A 19,678-nucleotide genomic window follows, 5' to 3' on the forward strand; every position below is an offset into this window, starting at 1 on the left:
AGTCTTATAAACTTTATACTGAAGGCAGAACCTGCCATGAGCGGTGGGTTCAACCGAAAGTTATAAAGTGTAAGGGGACCTTTATACTTGTGCTATCTATCTACTGGGGTCATCTTTCACTGTGAGGCTATGTTCACACAACATTTAACAGCGTCCGTTGCATAGCAATGGACGCTATTAAACAGCCGGCCGTCGGGCTGCACTCAGCCCGTTCCTGCAGCCGATACCTCGTATCGGCTGCAGACACGTTCTTTTTTCACGATTGATTTGCGGGCACCGGCGGCTGTGCCCGCAAATCAATTAGCCATTCACTCCAATGCAATGTGCGGCAGCGCTGCACATTGCGTTGTGTGAACAGCTGATGTTTCTGGTGAACAGGTGACGCGCACATTTTTCTAACGCCCGTTCTAAAGATCGGGCATTAGAATAACGACGTGAGAACACAGCAGGCGACAATTCATTGATTTCAATGCAATGCCGCCCCTGCAGTAAAGTACGGACGCTGAGGCAATTGCAATCAGCGTCCGTTCTTTACTTAAAAAGAATGTTGTGTGAACATGGCCTAAAAAAGGAAAGACGTACGTTTTTGCGTTTAAAAAGATGTCCGTTATTGTATCATTTTAGTATGCCTGACAAAAACGCATCTAAGTCTATGGGATAACGGAGGTCTTTTTCACACATTGTACTGCATATGTCCGCTTCAAAAGACGTCCGTTATTCAATACAATGTGTGAAAAAGACACACAGACTTTAATGCATTTTTGTCAAGCATATTAAAATGATGCAATGACGGACGTCTTTTTAAACACAAAAAGCGGACGCCTTTTGCCTTTTGACAACGTTGTGTGAACATAGCCTAATTCTGTATAGATAAGTTTACAGCAGCTCAGTTTTAGACCTAGTGGTGAGAATGGAAACTGCAATATTTTAGGAATATTTTATAATATAGACAGTAAAATGAAAAAAAAAAAAAATTCACCAAAAATTCTTAAAAAAAACATTTTGAACTTAAAAACGTGATTTAAACCATTACTCTTTTTACTGATGATGCAAATGGTTTTTGGAACATGACAAATAATTTAATTTTTTTAACTTGGCCTCCAAGTTTCCCAGCATCTGTGCGATCTACCGGAAAAACAAGTTGCAGATGCCGATTTTAATATCTGCTGCTAAATACCAGAGGACACCTTAACAGATCTGATGGAGTCCATGTCAGAGGGTCACTGCTTTAGTCACTTGGGCATTATTAGTTTATACACAGAGATCTCTGTACACATGCAATAACTTGCCTCTACGGGTCACTCTTGATGCCAAATATGTTCATCCCTTTGGGGTTGTCTAGTTCATTACATTATACATAATACACGATTAGTGATTTAGCTACTAACAGACTGGGGGAGTGAAATGATGCAATATATTATCTTTTTATTGTAGTCACATAGGTTAAAATTAAGTTGGTCATTTCCACTGAAGCGTGAAACGGGTCCCTAGAGTGTATTGATCCATTTTTACTTTATTGAGATCAATATATGTTATTTGTCTTTGTTATGGCCAAAAATGTATGTTCCAAAATAGATAAGCTGCCTTCAAATACCATAAATATAACAGTCCTAAGCTGTAGGATATTTGGTTCCTTTCAGTCATTGTTAAATATAAATAAACCACTTCAGACCTTCCGTAATCTAGATCAGATTTCTTGTGACATTCGTCATATCTGTGGCCATGACCGTCTTTTGTGTGAGCACCACCCATTCAAAGGACAATTATTCCATTCGTTTTTGACTAGTCATCTCATTGTGTTAGTACTAGAGATGAGCAAACCTGGAGCATGCTCGAGTCGATCCGAACCCGAACTTTCGGCATTTGATTAGCGGTGGCTGCTGAAGTTGGATAAAGCCCTAAGGCTATGTGGAAAACATGGATATAGTCATTGGCTGTATCCATGTTTTCAATACAACCTTAGAGCTTTACCCAAGTTCACCAGCCCCAGCTAATCAAATACCGAACGTTCGGGTTCGGATAGACTCGAACCTGACCCCGGTTCGCTCATCTCTAGTTAGTACCTTTCACCATATTATAGGCAACTTGGTAACAGCTACCATATAGCCGCACCCATGAGATAGTTAAGAATAAATAATCGGCAAACTTAGGCAGCAAAATTGTTCAGCCACCCATTCATGTGGCCTCAACATTAGGCCTTATTCACATGTCCATTGTTTTTCAAGGAGCGTGATTTTTTTCCACTCCGTTAAAAACGATAGACGTCTGTTAATTGCATACGGGAGCAGTGACGGGAGTGGGGGGAGATGGGAGCAGGTGACAGGAGCGGGGAGAGACAGGAGCGTTGACTGGAGGGGGGAGAGACAGGAGAGGTGACTGGAGGGGGGAGAGACAGGAGAGGTGACTGGAGGGGGGAGAGACAGGAGAGGTGACTTGAGGGGGGAGATGGGAGCGGTGAGAGACAGGAGTGCTGAGAGATGGAAGCGTGGGAGATGGGAGTGGGTGACAGGAGCAGAGGTGATTGGGAGCGGGTGAAAAAAGAGTCATGCTGTATAGCAACACAATGCAGCCCGTCTTCTCCCCGCTCTATCTCCCGACTGGTATGGGTCTCAACACTCAGACCTGGACCGATCAAAACTTTTGACATGTCTCTACGACATGTCAAAAGTTTTTTTAGGGTATAAACCCACACACAGTATATGCAGCAGATATGCAACAAATACGCAGCAGATTTGTTGGTACAGATTTGATGCTGTGTTCAGTTATTTAGATCTAATCTGCTGCGATTTTGCTGCGAGTTTGCTGCGTATCGCAGCAGTAAATACGCTGCATATACGGTGTGTGGGTTTATACCCTTATAACGACAGGTACACTTTAAAGGGAATCTGTCAGTACCTGGGCCCTACCTAAGGTGCTGACAATGTGTTGTAGCTGGAAGTCCCCTAGTGAGTATGGTGCCTTTTGGTAATTTTCTGTGAGGTGTGCCAGCTGACAGATTCCCTTGAAGGCTAAGTTCACACAATGTATATTTTCTATTTATCACGGCCATTGTTGCCCATATGCATTGATTGCACTGCAGTCAATAGGATCCCAGCCGGAGTGTTTACACATAGTATACACTCTGGCTGGGATCCCTAGTGGTTGCGGCAAAAAATAACATGTCAGTTTTGTGCAGCCGATATTCATTGAATTTCTGACAATGGAAAATGCAGCTCCGGCTGCACTTTCCATTGTGTCCTATGGTAGATCAGGATGTGGGCACACACAGATTTCTAATTCAACATAAATGAAGTTCATCAGGCCAGTACTGCAGTACCGGTTGGGATGATCTTGTGATTTTTCCAGTTATTTTATTTTTCTCTACTACAGCCTGCTGGATTGTGTAGCCTGCACATGAATAAAACTAATACAATAGAATAGAGCACTCATTTAAGATAAATTCACATATTGAGGTGAACATAAGAAGTGTTCCTCAGTTGATCATTAGAGGTAGTAAAAAGGTTAAATATTCATAAAAATACACACCACACACAATAAAGAAGTGGAAAAGGACTATACCAATTCAATCACTATTTGGACACTCAAATGACCTCTGGTTTGACTAAGCAGGCCCATTGTCCTTGACATATTTTTCATTATATCAGTCCTGTTGCCAATCTCCACTGCACTGTATTGAGCGTTTTGGAACTGTAACTACCTAATAACAAGTAGCTTTAGCCTCTTTACCTCCAGACTGTTCTTATTTGTGTTTCTTTGTCATTCTCCACCTAATGCCAAAAAAGCCCATTATGCTCAGCAAGATCAATCACATATCTGATAATAGAAGGAGGTAAAGACTCCAAATAGTTCCAGCTGCTATGTATTTCCAATTTACACTATAATAAAAAACCTCAACAGCTGTTCAGGCACAGATATAGAACATGGGGTAATTGTAATACATAGTTTGATGCTTACAATCCTTAAAGAGGTACTCCGGGCAAAGGTTAAAAATCTGGGAGGAAGAGATCGGGGCAGGGTTTGTAAGTGAAAATCCAGACTCGAGCGTGCAGCATTTGATTAGCGGTGGCTGAAGAATTTAAAGCGCAACTATAAAATATTTTGACCATTCAGTTTTAGTTAGCTTATGGCATGATAAGACTTTTTGCAATACACATTAATAACCTAAAATGAACAGTTTTTTAAATACATAAGGCTGACTATGCGCTTATAGCCCTCTCTGGCTCTGACTTATTTCTGCATTGCTGCTGGACACGCCCCCTCCCTGCAGATCCGTCCTGAGTGTATGGACTCTGACAGGAGGATGAGATAACAGCCCTGACACAGAGAGAAACATAAACAAAACCTCCTCCCCCCCTCCCCTCACCTCCTAGCAGCAGGTTCTCCCCCCTCCCCTCACAGAGGTGACTAAGCAGAGCTGAGGGTGTTGTGTGTGAGGAGCAGCGCAGGGGAAGAGCTGGATGGAGAGACAAGTGTTTCCAGTGCCACCATCACTCCAATGTACTGCATGAGGGAGAGTGGGTGAGTCACTGAGGGGAGGACTACAAGTCCCAGCACAACACAGCTGTAGTCCTTCCATAGTACATAGAACATTCACTATCAGATGTCTGCAACAGGTCCCCCCCTGTCTGGCTAACATTATCCTACAGTGTAATGAGAGCAGATGACTGTATCTAATCCCACTGTGTGTGATACCATCTGCTGGGGCTCTGTATCTAATCTTACATTGTGATACTGCATGTTGGGGCTGTAGATAATCCTGCTATGTGTGATACATCTGCTAAGGTGCTGCTCAGTGAATGGAGGGACGCAGCCAGGGAGATGAGGGATAGGCCACGCCCACATTTAGTCAGCCAGAAGAAAAATTCATTTATTCCTCTGAGCCAAACAACTGGTGATATCTCAGCGAGCATACATGCTATCAACGCAGTTTAGGGCAATTTTTAAAAGGTAACACGCGGGCTTTTTATTTGAGGAATTTCATTTTTTGGCAAATGAAATTTATAGTTGCGCTTTAAGATTAGATCTTTACATTAGAAGCAATTAGAAAGCAATTTACTATACAATTGGGTAGTAAAAATTGCTATTAACCACAAATTTTGGATAATCCCTTTAAGTAGTAGTTACTCTCAAAGAAAATTGCATAATATACAGATTTGGGCTGGGTTCGCACTATGTATAACTCCGGCCGTTCTGTGTCCTGGCCGGTGTTACTGAAGATCATCCCGCCCGGTACTGCAGGATCGGCCAGATGAACTTCATTTTTGCTGTGCTCGCATCTGAATTCACCGCTGCACACAATGGAGTGTGTGGCCAGAGCCGCACGCTCCTTTGTGTGAACTGACAGGTTCTCTGCGGCCGCTATTCAATGAACAGTGGTCGCAGAAAACTGACATGTCAGTTTTTCGTGCAGCCAGATGGAATCCCGGCCAGAGCGTATACTATACTATAGCGGATTTCATTCATTCACAATGCAACATATGTTTTGTGTAAATCACAGCTGTTGTTGCAAATTGCAAAACATACGTTGTGTGAACATAGCCTTGGAATTGAAGAATAACACTCACCTAAGACATATAACTTATAGTTTAAATAATATAGTGTTATCACTAATACTACTGGCTTCAGCATGGTTTTGTATGTTTCACTTCTGAAAGGAAGTAAAAAAAAAAAAAAAGAACTACAAAATGTGCGTTGTCTACAGCTCCCTGTCTCCTCCAATTCTCTGTAGACAATGCATCATCTACTTATTACACAGCTTGGCTGGATATTGTCTCCGAGCTCTAGCCCCAGGCCCCTGAGTAATGTCATCACCTCTGACCAGCCCCACAGCCCAAATCATCAGCTCCCTGTCATGTACACAGATACAGATATATCTTTATTGGGACATTTAGGGAGAGTGAGGTGTGATTACAGCATGCTGCCTTGTGATGAATAATGCTACAGAGCAGACAGGGAATAAATGCAGCAGGTGCTGCAAACTCAACAATTGTACATTAATCTGCTGTGAAATGAGATGTTCTGCATCAGCTTTGGACGGAGAACTAGCAGAAGTAGGTGAGGAACTTTAATGAATAGCTAAGGGAAAGCAATGCATTCAGGGAATTGTAATACCTACTGTAGCTACTTCACAACTAGGAAATAGAGAATCAAGGGAGAAGTCAGATGGGAGGCAAAAAAAATATTTCAGGGCGGGGGGGGAGGGAACATAAAAAGGAAGTTATATTCACCTGTCCCGGTGCCTGCACAGTGCTGCGTCCACTCCTGGACCCCACTCGGCTGTCCTCTTAGCTGCACTACAGCTACATCGCGACGGATGCCCCTCTCAGCCAGTCAGTGACTGGGGCGGGTCTCTTTGTCTCCAGCCCAGGCCTGTGCATCATCTCATGCTCCCTACAAGTCATCCAGGACAGGAGCTGACGCAGACCAGGGCCTGAGGGAATACAGAAGGCGAGCATTACCAGGAGAGAACATACCTATGCATTGGAGGTTTTAAGCCGCTTCCAGTGTACCAGAAGACCATATTAGCATAAGTATAAAACTGTGAGAAATATCTGAAACAGGGCCCCGGATTAAAAGAAAAGAGAAAGGCAAACTCGTCGCTCCAGCATTAATGACAAAGTTCTATGGAAACTGGGACACTTAACTACACCCAGATAACCACGACTGGGGCTTGTAGTACCCTGACAGGATGGGTAGCGCGAAACTAAAGGTGGTCAGACCAAAGTCTAAACCCAACTACAAGTAAACACTTCACTGAAAAGTATATTTTCAGGTTCTGGCAGAGTACACAGCTACATTGGGTTGGGGCTTCTCTGAATCACTCCTCTCCTCTACTCTTCAAGCACCGCTTCAACTACCTCTTCTCTACTCTACTCTCAAGCACCTCCTCAAGCACAACAAAGTCAAGCACTAAAAGTCTATGTGAAGATTTATCTATTCTGTAAAAATGTATTGTATTATTGAAGAACTTGACAGTAAAGTTGTTTTATTTTCACTGGGACTCATATTCTATACGCACCAGCACTTATAAAGACACAAACCGCACACCTTGGGTTATATTTCCCCTTTCTGTTGGTGGCAGTACCGACAGTCACAGTGAGTCAGTTGCCACTCAGGATTGCCATGACAAGAGCCCAAGGGATCCACTACAACTCAGCAGGGTAGTAACTATTTGGGGAACACAAGCAGCCATACTACAGAAAAGCAGGTACCAACATCAGACCTGTGTTCTGGACAAGCACTGGCGTCACAACACAACGCCTTTGGCTGAGCTGACACAACAACCAGTATTATCATCAGCTGGTGCCGAAAAACACTGCCACACCAATATTTCACTTGAAATATTGGATGCACTACTTCTATGATAACATTTCTAAAAACGTTATTCTATATGGTGGTTGAAACATGTTTTCTATGTATATGATATAAATGTAGTAAAGAGATTTCAAAATGAAAAAAATAATATACAGATTTGGACTATATATTAGTGAGGTTCCTGGCATCTATAAGTGGAGCTTCACTTCAGAGGGTTTCTTCACATCACTATGAGGATTTTTTCATCCAAGGTGATTTATTAGTATGTTCTTGGTTCCAAGGCCTCCGGACACTGATAGCAGAGAAGCCCTGATGATCTTTCCTGGTGGTGCACAAGTTAGGCTAATGCTATGCTGATATTTTTTTGTAGTAGAATCTGTCTGTCTATCTATCATCTAACAAGTGATTACCATCACTTTCTGATTGGTGGGGTCCAGTTGCTTGTGGGAACCCACCAATCCTAAGATTGAAGGGGCCTCAGTTCTGGTATAGCGCTGCCGCCTGCAGAGTGGTGGTCCTAGTCACCAGCTTTGCCCTGGGCTGCAGCTGTCACATTTAGAGGGATCCGGTTCCCAGCACCTCCAGCAACCAGCTGTATGAAGAGGTGCCTGTATTAGTCCTCCTCAATGTATACACCAGCTCCAAGTATATTCATACTTGCAATGAGCATGCTGTTTGTAGCAGTGGTGCATGGTATGTAGGTGCATACTATCCAGCTTGTAGGCAGTGTAAACAGTGACCAGACTATAGCACTCATAGGCACACCACAAATCTTCAGCCAGCTGATCGACAGAGTGCTGAGAGTCATACTGATCTAATATTGATGTCCTGTCCTGAGAATATCGATTAAGTTTCAATGGCTGGATAAAGCCAATAAAAACACTACATAAATATGGGGGGGGGGGTTTAGTACAAATCTTTGCCTCGGGTGAAAACAAAACTAGCTTTGGTGGATGCTACAGATGTAGATAGAAAAAGGCATATTATAGACCTCGGGGCACAGATCTATTATCCCAGCAATGTAGCCATTCATATAAGTAAACAAAGATCCCACCTCTTTCTGAGTTTATTGCGTTGTTGATATATTGATGTGATTTATTTCCAGATTATTCACACGTAGCACCAACTCATTCTGCAGCAGTGTACAGAGGTTGTCATCACTCATATAAGGTTCTCTATCACAATCTAATTTGTTCATCTCTCAATCTAAATTGTCATAAAGCATGGCATATTTTTCTTTGTCTGCACGTAAATTAATGACGCTATCAGTAGGCTTTTAGAGTGTGGGAGGAAACTTAGAGGGATGGCACACAAACACAAACTAAGTGCAGATGTCTCCCAATCCCCAGCAATGCAAGGCAACAGTGCTGGGAAAGAAGGAAGGATAGATGGGTAAGGAGGAAATGAAGGAATTAAGGAAGAAGGGAGCGAAAGAAGGAAGGGAAAAAAGAACTGAGGGACAGAAGGGAGAAACAGAGGTTGAGAGAGAATATGGAAGGAATGAAGGAAATAACAGAGGGTGATAGGGGAAGGAAGGAAGGAAGGAAGGAAGGAACAGATGGGAGGGAGAGGTGGGAGTAAATGGAATGAAGCAAAGAAGATGGAAGGAAGGAACAGAGGGAGGGATGGGTGAATGGATTAAATTAGAGGAGAAGTCCAGTGAAAGTTTTTATTAAAGTATTGTATTGCCCCCAAAAGTTATACAAATCCCCAATATACACTTATTACAGGAAATGCTTATAAAGTGCTTTTTTCCCTGCACTTACTACTACATCAAGGCTTCACTACCTGGATAAAATGGTGATGTCACTTCCTGGATAAAATGGTGATGTCACTTCCTGGATAACATGGTGATGTCACTTCCTGGATAAAAGTCACGACCTGACTCCCAGAACTGTGGCTGTGGCTCCTGGAGAGGATGTTGGCAGGGGGACACTGAGGGACACAGGGCACTGGAGGGACACTGAGCATCCCCCTGCCATCATCCTCTCCAGCAGCCACAGCCCGCACAGCTCTGGGAGTCGTGTTGTGAAAGTGCAGGGAAAAAAGCACTTCATAAGCATTTCCCGTAATAATTTGTATAACTTTTGGAGGGCAATACAATACTTTATTAAAAAATTTCACCGGACTTCTCTTTTAAGGAATCAAGGAAGGAGGGATGGAAAGAAGGAAGGAAGAAAGGATGTGTATGTGTATGTAGGGGGGGTGGAGATAAGAGTGAGAGAAGGAAGGAACAGAGTGTGGGAGGAAATGGAAGGAAGGAATAAAGAAAATAACAGAGGGTGGGAAGGAATGGAAGAAAGAAATGAAGGAAATGACAAAGGGTGGGAGCAAATGGAAGGAAAGAAGGAAGGAAATAGCAGAGGGTGAGAGGGAATGCAAGAAATAGCAGAGAGTGAGAGCGAATGGAGGCAAGTAATAAAGGAAATAACAGAGAGTGTGAGGTAAAAAAAAATGTTGTTTTTTTTAATAGAAAAGTAAAATTAAACCTTTTGTTTGCTTTCTGTTAAGTCATTTGCCTTAAGATGTCTATACTTTTAACCAGTGCATTTTTATATGTAGATATAAGGAATGGGCACTTTATGATAAGATATTGGGTAAGATGAAAGGCAGTAGACAAGAAAGACAAGAAGCAGCACAACAGTAAAGTTATTGCTCAGTCATCATCCCACATTGTAAATCAATTAGAGGTGGGAGCGATGCCTTGACTGCTAATACTGGAGTACTTTACTCATTAAATTATACGCTTCTATTCAAACCACACAGCATTAAGAGGAATCTTACAGTCCAGATTTTTTTTTCAAAGCTTTTCTTCTGTATTTACATGAACAGCTGAAGACAGAATTCCAGCTTATATTAAGGCCGTGGACAAAAACAAATCATTATCTACAGGGACGTTTAGACTTCAGCTGAAAATATGTGCAGAATAAAAGTAACAGTTCACTACTTCTAAAACCTTATCTACAAAATCCACAAAGGACAAGCAAAGGTCGTAGCATATATCTCCATATAAAAAGGGATTTCTGTTCACAGGTTTTCTAGAATTCATTGCAATACACTACGATTTGTTTTATGCAGTGTGAGGAAGACTATATCTTCTATGTAAATTGCTATTTGCCCCTTACCTAATGTGGTGCTATTGCTGTCTCACTTTCCATAATATGACTATTTTGGCAGTCAGGGACAGCCTGGGTGTCTGGAGCATTAGAGGGGCCCTTACGTCTCCAACTAGGTTCTGCACAAGTTTTCTTATGAGTTGTTGTAATCCTCATTGTCATCATAGAATTGTCAGTGTGAAGAGATGCAGGAGATGGAGAACAATGAAAAACAATGCTCCAGTCCCTATAAAAATATAGAGTAAAATAAATTATAAGATTATAATAATTTCCAAATTGCTGAGGGATGACTAGGTGACATTCACAGGTCTGTCACGTTATTTGTCAACCAATCGTATAGCCTTTGATGACGTTTGCCATAATAATTTTTTATTTTTTTTTGCAGAAATCAATAGCACAGGCGATTTTAAGCAACTTTGTAACTGGGTTTATTAGGCAAATATGCCATTATCTGCATTTAAAAAGCCTTTTCCCAGGTCCCCCCTCCTCTCCTGTCTGTCATCCACTGCTCAGAATCAGGAAATCTCGAATGTTTTTCATCAGTCGGATCCTGTCTGTGCTCTGGAGAGGGAAGGGGGGAGGAGGAGGGAGGAGCGAGATTAGCGGGCAGCAGAGAGCAGAGAACAAAGTATTACACAGGGGGGAGCTATTCAGAGTGCTATTCAGAGGTCAGAGAGGTCAGTGGTGACTTCAGAGGAGAGAACCTGGTGATGTAGCTGTAAATTAACTCTTTGTTGTCCTGTTTTGGTGCCTCATTTCCCTCTCTCCATAGGAAAATCATGAAGACAGGGGGAGAGCTTCAAACTGCTTCTTCATGATAAAAATTCATTTTTTGGCTGATAAAACCAATTACAAAGTTTCTTAAAATCGCCTGTACTATTGATTTCTGCAAAAAAATTTTTTAATGACAGTGACACTTTAAAACTGTAGAACCCCAAGGCAACCTCAGGACTGTGACATGACATTCCTATGGATGCAGAATCACTAAAATGTTGCGAGGCTTTTGTAATGCAAAAAAAAAAAATCCTGAAAACTGTAAATTAACAGCAAAAGAACAGCATCATAGGTGGGAATTGCCAATAACCCCCGGGCAATTGTTTATTCTGCCTCTGTTACAATGTATTGTATGACAAATATAGAAAGTGCGATTGTGCTTTAGTATGTTTTTTTTTGTCTACAATTGCAGGACACGGATTATACACATGGATACATGATGAAAACCTTTTACCCAGTAAAAAGGTGCATGTGCTGCATTACATGTATGTGAACCTACAGAAACAGTAGACCACAACATAGCAATACATGGGATCCCACTTTTTGATCACAAACCCTGCATTTACTGTGAGTGACCGGAGATACCAAGTCTGCAAACTATACAGTAGGAGCTATCAAGAGGGCACCCCTGCTAACATACTCACTTCGGGGTTACATATTGCCATGGATTTGATCTGGAGTTTATTATGGAAAAACACAATACTTATCTGTCTAGATGTCTGATTGCTGTTACCTACAGAGATCTATCTAAACCCTTTATTGTAACAATTGACTAGAATAATACATGAAAAGTGCTCCATGTATGTCATCCTGAAAAAATGTTTTATCAAGGACTGCATGGTGCAGGGGCGAGACCAGAGTTCGGATGTCTGCCCGTAGTGCACACACAGGGCTTCATTTCTCTGGCTTCTCTGGCCAATCACAGCACAGCATGCACTTCTCCCTGCTATGACATAGCATAGTGCTGCAGCAAGTGCACTGGATTGGACATACTGGCAATGTTCTGGGCTAAAGATTTAGACAATATAGAAATAGACATATATATTACACTGCAGCACAGTTGACATATAGCAGTAACTGCACTGGTATTTTGACAAGGGAAATCTGCCCAGAGCTTTATTGGTGTTCAGAGATAAGAGAGAAGCCAGCAGGGAAACTGACTCAGCATGCAGGTATACAGCCCAGGCTTGCATAGTCTCACCTCTACACCTAGTGGCCAAGACTTTAGAGCTGGTCACATTTGGTAAATGAATGAATGATTTGCAAATATGTTAGGAATTAAATGGAGAAAAGTCGTTTAAGACAACAGTCTACTTATTTATTGATTTCCTAATATACAAAATTTCATCTCAGCTATTTTGTACAAAGCAACAATCTCATTGTTTACTCAGACCCACCTAAGCACAAAGCGATGCACAAGCACAAATGATCACCATTTCTTTCCATATAGCATTGCCCGATAAAATCAGCATTGCCAGGATTAAATATTGTGTAGTCATGACGAGTGGTATCACTTTTCTTTGGCTCTCCTCCCTATCAGTTTGCACGTCATAATCAGGTGATTCAGCATAGAGCCTGAGATCTAATTAGTAAATGCCATCATAAAACTGTCATGTTTCCTATATTGCAGTACTCAACTGAGTACCTTACTGTAGGCTCTAACTCTAAAAGATACAGTTGGTTCCAAAAGTATATGGATGGTAACAGTTCCATTGACAGCCTTATGTGCCCATAAGAGATGAGCAAACTTGCTGAAAGTTCGAGTTCTTGTAAATCGAAACGATGGGCATTTGAATCCCACTGCCTGGAGAAAGTGGATACAGCCTTAGGACTGCCTGGAAAACATGGATTGTAGGCTTTGACATTGATATTCTGACCAACTTTAGAGTGTTCTTAGCTTGGCTAAATTTCGTAACAGGGTTTTTCTTTACCAAGGAAATAATTCTTAAGGACCATGTTTAAAAATGTTTTGCCATTTTAGGGTAAGTTTTAGGGCCAATTTACACTGAGTAAATCAGGCGGAATTTTCACGGCGGAACTATCCACCATGGAATCCTGCCTGTTTCAGTGTGCCATAGCATGTCTATGGGAGGGCTTGCGCGCCTCCGCTCCCTCCGCTCTCGGCTCAAAGAATTGAGCGCTAAAATAATTCTGCATAATTTACTCTGAACATACCCTAACTATCTATATTTTAAAATAATTCTGATATCTTGTTTCAGTTCTGGCCAATAGGCCTAGAACTTAGATGAGACTTTCTGTTCTGTAGAGATCATTTTCCAGCAGTGTCCTCCTTATAAACACAGATATAATTACAAAGATGGGTCATACCAGCATACAGATAACAGAGGTACATCACAATAACTACTTCTCTCAATTCACTGCCCCCTCCCTCTAGAATAACCTCTATAAAGGTCACTGAGTATGGAAATAAGCCTCTCATTTTTCTAAATGGGATGGGTACTTTCTTATTTGTCCTATGGTCCATGGGGCTTGCTGTAAAGCATATCAATAAATGCTGTTAAAACAACTCATGTAAGATGGCAGCCCCCATAATAATGTACAGATAAATAAAAACAGAAAATAGAAAAAGAAAATAGAACATGTTTCAGCATTTGGCTCTGATCTGTAAAAAAAAAAAAAGAAAAAATCTAGATGAGACATTCCCTTTAAGGGGTATGTCTGATACATGTAGGACATTTGTACTCCTGTTGTCATTGTAGCTGTATTTGGCTTTCTATATTTTTTTAAAGAGATGAATTAAAAAACGTGCTTTCTAAATAGATTCTGAATTTCCTATTTTGCTGGATTTTGCTTTGGCCAGCACTCATTAGCACATTTGGAAGACTTGCAGTGGAGCTGATGCTTCACCCTGTTTGCTATAGTCTTCCATCATCCACTTTGACCTCCTTCTGTACTCCTTGGGTGATTTGGTTATCCCTAAAGTTTACTTGCACTGACACCCTTTTGTCCCAGAACACATGTGCAAATAATTTAACACAGGGAATCAACTCCAGATCTATATATCCAGGAATACTAAGGAAACTGATCATACTGAACCAGAAAGCCAATTTTTTGTAAATTGTCCACTTTTAAGCTTTTGAAAAGTAAAGGACTATATAAAAACGTCTGTAATTCATAAATGGTTAATACATTAGTTTTGCTTACCCCCCCATAAATTAAAACTGAAAATCCATACTTTACTGACATGTTAATGACTTTATTTCAAATCCATAGAGGCACAGAATCTAATGATGACAATTGTGTCACTGCCCAAATACTTCTGGACCCAAGTGTATCGCAGTGGCAACATATTGCCTGACATATGTATCCAGAGTAATAACCAGATGGCACTCTACATATAAACTCTAACATATTGCATTCCCATTACTTCTCTCACTTGTCTTACACCCAGCAAACCAGTCATGACATCTAGTTCTTTCAGAACACCGGTATTTAAAAGAAAAATGGGTGAACTAAAAATATCTTTGGATGTATTGAATTATCTATATATACCTGGCAATGATGTATGTTTACTGTAACTTCTAAAAAAAAATCTTTAAATAATAGAATATATAATATATCATTTAAACAATGCTTCTATTATCAGACAGAATGCACAGTACATGATACACTACAGTAGATACAGTCATACAATGCCCCCTTCTCGCAGCAGCTCAGTTACCATACAAGATGCAAAGGTCACATTGAAATGAAATAGGTGTTAATTATGGCACAATGTTATAGTAATCCTCCTCATCATCTAAACAATATTGACCCGAGGATTACTTGCATTCACACTCATTGGCAATGAAAAACTACACTATAGCATTTTTTGCAAATATGAAGGAAAATTATCCAAAGCAAAACTGCAATTCATAATAGTGAAAAGATAGTGAAATGACTAACGTACACACGCCCCGCTCCATACCGGAGAAGAGTCTCCCAGCTGTGGTGGTGGATCTGTCCTGACTCTTGCAAAAGTGACAGCTCCCACAGCCACACTGGATAAGCCCAGTCCTATCTCCAACACAGAGAGCACCAAGAGGCTTCCAATGATTTGGCTACTGGTGCACATGCTTCTCCAGTCATCATTCCTTTCAGATCGAGCAAGAAAACCAAGTATCAACCTTTAGAGGAGCTTCTTCTTTGGTTCTTCTTCTCTGACTTTATCCAAACTTTTCCTGCAAGACATGTTGATGGATGACCAATAATCAGACAGAAAGAAGGAAAACTCCTAGTGAAGGATTTAAACTTCAGCGTGATATTACAAGTGAACAGGCAATCATCGTAGCAACCATAGAATCTTCATCGTATGAATAGCCGCTGTCTAAAGTGCTGAAGCTTTCAATTCACTCTGTAGCTATTCCTTCCGATAGAGTTGCTGTCCAGAGTGCTGAACCCTCTAATTCATTCCGTTCACATTGAGCAGCTGTCCAGAGTGCTGAACCATCCACTTCTCTTTCACATATGAAGCTCTCCCGTTCAGTTGCCTTCATTAAATCTCCCGTCGACTACATCTATCACGTATAACCTACACAGGAGTCATTCCTAGTTTGTCTCGTGTCACTATTGCAGACTGAGGTTTTATGTACCAGGCAGGAAGGGCTATTCCATTAGGTAAGATTAGGCACTGCCTAAGGCAGCATAAAGAGGTGGGTGTCTCCAGCAGTATGAGGAGACACAAGCAATTTAAAGAGCTGTTCCTCTTGGAATTGCAGAGCCTCGGTGTTAGCAGCAGCAGCAGCAGCAGGGGGCAGGAGATTTATCACCTCTGCCTTTATCACAGACATTCGCTGGTAAGACAGAAACTGTACAGTTTCTGAGCTGCTGTATATGTGCTGAGTTAAAAGGGTAGATCCCATAACAAACTGACTATAATGCATGTTCTAAAAACAGCCAGACACATGATGAATGTTACATGAATTTGCTTCCTGGGTATTGATCAGAAGAGCACATGGACAGCAGCTGATGGACAGCACAGAAACCAGAATTACTATGGGCTATACAGAATCCGAGCAAACAGAGCAGGACTCTCTACCATTACCAAATACCATAAACTGAAGTGAAGCTGCAAGGAATATATTACAATATATACAAGGAATATATTACAGACTATAATAGGAAATAGAGCAAATGGCAACTCCGTAATAGTTAACATTGTTACATTCTGTCTTAGTGATAGGATGCAGTAAATTTTCAGCTTCACATCATTGCCTTGCAGATCCCCCAGTAGAATGACCTCTCGACAACAATATGTGTTAAAAGAAAGGTTCTATTAGTCATCATATAAACATCTCCATGGTAATATGAAGTGTATCTGATAGTAGCATTATGTTATGGAAATGCAATGTATTATATACAGTGATCTCATATACAATTTCCATATATGTAACATCTACAGAAATATTTTCCAGTAAGGATGACCCCTTTTAAAAATATCCTAATATTTTATCCATAATTATAATATCCATAATTTACATTTTTTTAGGAGGATAAATGAACATTTATAATGTAATTTTTTTCCCTTCCTATCAAGAATCTATGTTTTGTGTTAAAATGCATAGATTTTAAAATATGAGCAGACACCTCGTCTTAAAGGTACTGTTCTGACTTACACATTAGGTATATTGTACCCACTGTATAGAGGTTGGCAGCTGTGGGTGAGACTGCTGTTGCGTCCGGGGATGCACTTAAGTCTTTGGAGAAGAATGCATTGTAGGATATCATTTTCTCAGATGCGTGTGCCTAACTTTTTTCCATATGTGATAGAATATCGCCCTTACTGTGAAGATAACAGTTTGTTTACAACTTCTTTATGGTCATTTGGCACAGTGTATATTATACATATTATATATGGATGCTCCTTTCCCTAAGGGTATAAAAGATGTCATTTGCAACAAGTCATCTCAAAGGGAAACACACAGCAGATTACAAGTCTCTATTCTGCTGTTATGTTCCCATAGGGCAGAGGATGCTGAGAATGAAGATTGTGCACTGGGGCAGGAGTACAGCTCTCTCTGGGGCAGGAGTGCAGTTATCACTTAAAGTGTTGCTCTACAGTAATGTCACTATGGCTGCTCATCACTGCTGTGGGCTGAATGGATATTCATGATGGGGGGGGGGGGATTGGCAGGGGGATCAGTGCACTAAGAGCAGCAAAAGTCCAACTTCTGCATCCTGGAGCAAGATAAAGAGTAAAAACCCAGAGGATAATAATACTCCAAATCTAAGAAAGTTAACAAAGTTATACAGGTTGAGTAGCAAATGGGGTCTCTACTGCTCAATGGATGGCCAAAATGGATAAAACAAGTGGGGAACATTTATCAAGATGGGCATACGCCAGTCCTAAATAAAGCCCTGCAAATTCTTAATTTTTAGCTATATGTTACATACAGAGAGCAAAGATCCACCTTATTTTTACCTTAAATGCCCCTATAGGAGCTGCCTCAAGCTAAGGAGAGTTTCACTATGTATCATTCCTCATGCAAAAAATCATTTGGCATTAAAATATCTGCAAGTAGCAGATTATGGAGTCAATATTTCACTGTAATTTGGCTAGATACTCAAACTGCTGAGACAGAAGTATCTGACCTAAAGCAAAGATCCGTCTTTTGTTCTCTATCTGCTGTACTCAATATATGTGTTATTACTCTGTGAAAAATTGGACCCCTGATTCAAAGGTCAGCTAAATGTTATTGTATACTTAAATCTATAATTTCTTAGAGGTCTGAAATCTGTCGACTACCCATTCGAGTTTCACTTTGTAGGCTTTGAAGGACTGCGGCTATTAGCAGGCACCATCCGATCGCCGTACCCGCTAATTGAGTAATCGGATGCAGCTGTCAAAGTCAAATGCAGCCCTTCCCTGGTGTCTAGTGGGGTGGATCGCTCCTCCATTGTCCCGGAGGAGCGATTCACACGTCCGGCCCATGCCGGGGTCTGCGCCGTAATGGCGCTGATCCCGGCTCGGCACTCGATTGCTTCCGGCTGCAGCCGGAAGCAATCGAGTGCCTATCTCATTGATCTTTGCTGTATAACTATACAGCATAGATCTAAAAAAATAACATCTCATGTGGGTTTCTAGGTGAAAAAAGTGCCGTGGCCTTTTAAGCACAAGGAGGAAAAAAACGAAAACACAAAAATTTAAATTGGCTCGGTCCTCTAAGGGTTAATCGTCTGGGGGTCTACTAGAGGACTTTAAGGCCAAGTAAACATCCTAAACTTTTTATCTTGTTACTCCTTACTACAGTAGTTGACGGTTTGTGTTACAGATGCTCTTTTGCAGGAGATTTTTTTCTCTTTCTCTATGGTTCAGTGAGTTACATATGTTGCAGATTCACTGGTTTTCTTTTCTTGGACCACTTTTGAGGCCTATTAGCTACTACATTCTGGGAGCACCCAACAAGACCTGCTCTATTGGGTATACAGTAAACAGGTCAATTAGCCATCACAGTTTAGCCCTTGTTAATGTCTCTTAGATCCACTGGAACCTCCACTCTCCAGGAAAACATATGCATACTGCCATTCTATTCAAACTCTATGTGGGACATTTACTAAGGAGTCTAATAAGTGCAACTATTCTAATGGGGATTGGTGTGTATTTTGTTCTAATATCTTGTGACTGATTCATTAGCATGTAGCAACGCCATAGTAAATGCATCTAAATAAAAAGGCGCAAAAAAGGCGCAACTACTGTATGTAAAAAGTGCGCAGTTTTATTCACCTGGTTCTGACCAGACATAAGCCTGCGCCTGTTTATGGGACTTTTTAAAAAGTCGCAAATGGTAAATTGGGCTCTAATCCCGGATTATGCTAATTTTTGGGTAAATGCTTAAAACGGGTAGATTTAGAAAAAGTCGCATCTAAAAATATTCACCTGTCGAATACTGGTTCATAAATAGAACTTAGACCAAAAATGGGTAAAAAATGCAATTATTCACAAAAAATAGGTGCAAACCCATTGATAAATGTCCCCCTATGTGACTTCTGAAGACAGAAAAGAACTGGGAACCTCCATTATTGTGATTCGTCTGGGGTCCCAATCATCAGGTCCCCAACAATCAGACAATTTTTACCAATCCTGTGGATAGGTGTAAAGTTGTCGGTATGGGAAAACCTGTTTATGACCAACTGTAAGACTATGTTTGCGGCACAGTCAAATAAACAGAATAAAAAAAAAGTCCTGAAACTGCTTAACATACCAGTACATCTTGGAGGAATAGAAAGGGCTCACGACTCAAGCCCACTCTATACCTGGTGACTCCAGGCTTCTATCAGCTCCATTGCTGGCCATTTTAACTGTTTAAATGCTGTGGTCAATTCGGACAGTGGCATTTAAATGTTATAAATGCTTATCATTTGTGGTTTGGCAAGCTGTAGCAATCAATTGCTGAATTATGGATCAATGCGGTACATAGGTACTGCATTGATCTCTATGAGCAAACAAGATATTGTTCATAAAAGGGGGACTACAA

General features: G+C 41.0%; 1 protein-coding gene across 2 annotated transcripts in view; it reads right to left on the reverse strand.

Annotated features, from left to right (window-relative positions):
* Positions 1 to 15,279, reverse strand: part of TMEM196 (transmembrane protein 196) — a 30,091-nt gene extending 14,812 nt beyond the window's left edge. Inside the window, exon 1 of one of the 2 annotated variants that reach the window (XM_069960476.1) lies at positions 15,133 to 15,279. In XM_069960476.1, the coding sequence (XP_069816577.1) occupies positions 15,133 to 15,279 (147 nt within the window). Of the gene's footprint in view, positions 1 to 15,114 lie in introns of both variants that reach the window. The other variant, XM_069960475.1, reaches the window with a different exon arrangement.
* Between the last annotated feature and the right edge of the window lie 4,399 nt (positions 15,280 to 19,678).

The sequence above is a fragment of the Dendropsophus ebraccatus genome, chromosome 2 (assembly GCF_027789765.1).
Source record: "Dendropsophus ebraccatus isolate aDenEbr1 chromosome 2, aDenEbr1.pat, whole genome shotgun sequence".
Classification (NCBI taxonomy): domain Eukaryota; kingdom Metazoa; phylum Chordata; class Amphibia; order Anura; family Hylidae; genus Dendropsophus; species Dendropsophus ebraccatus.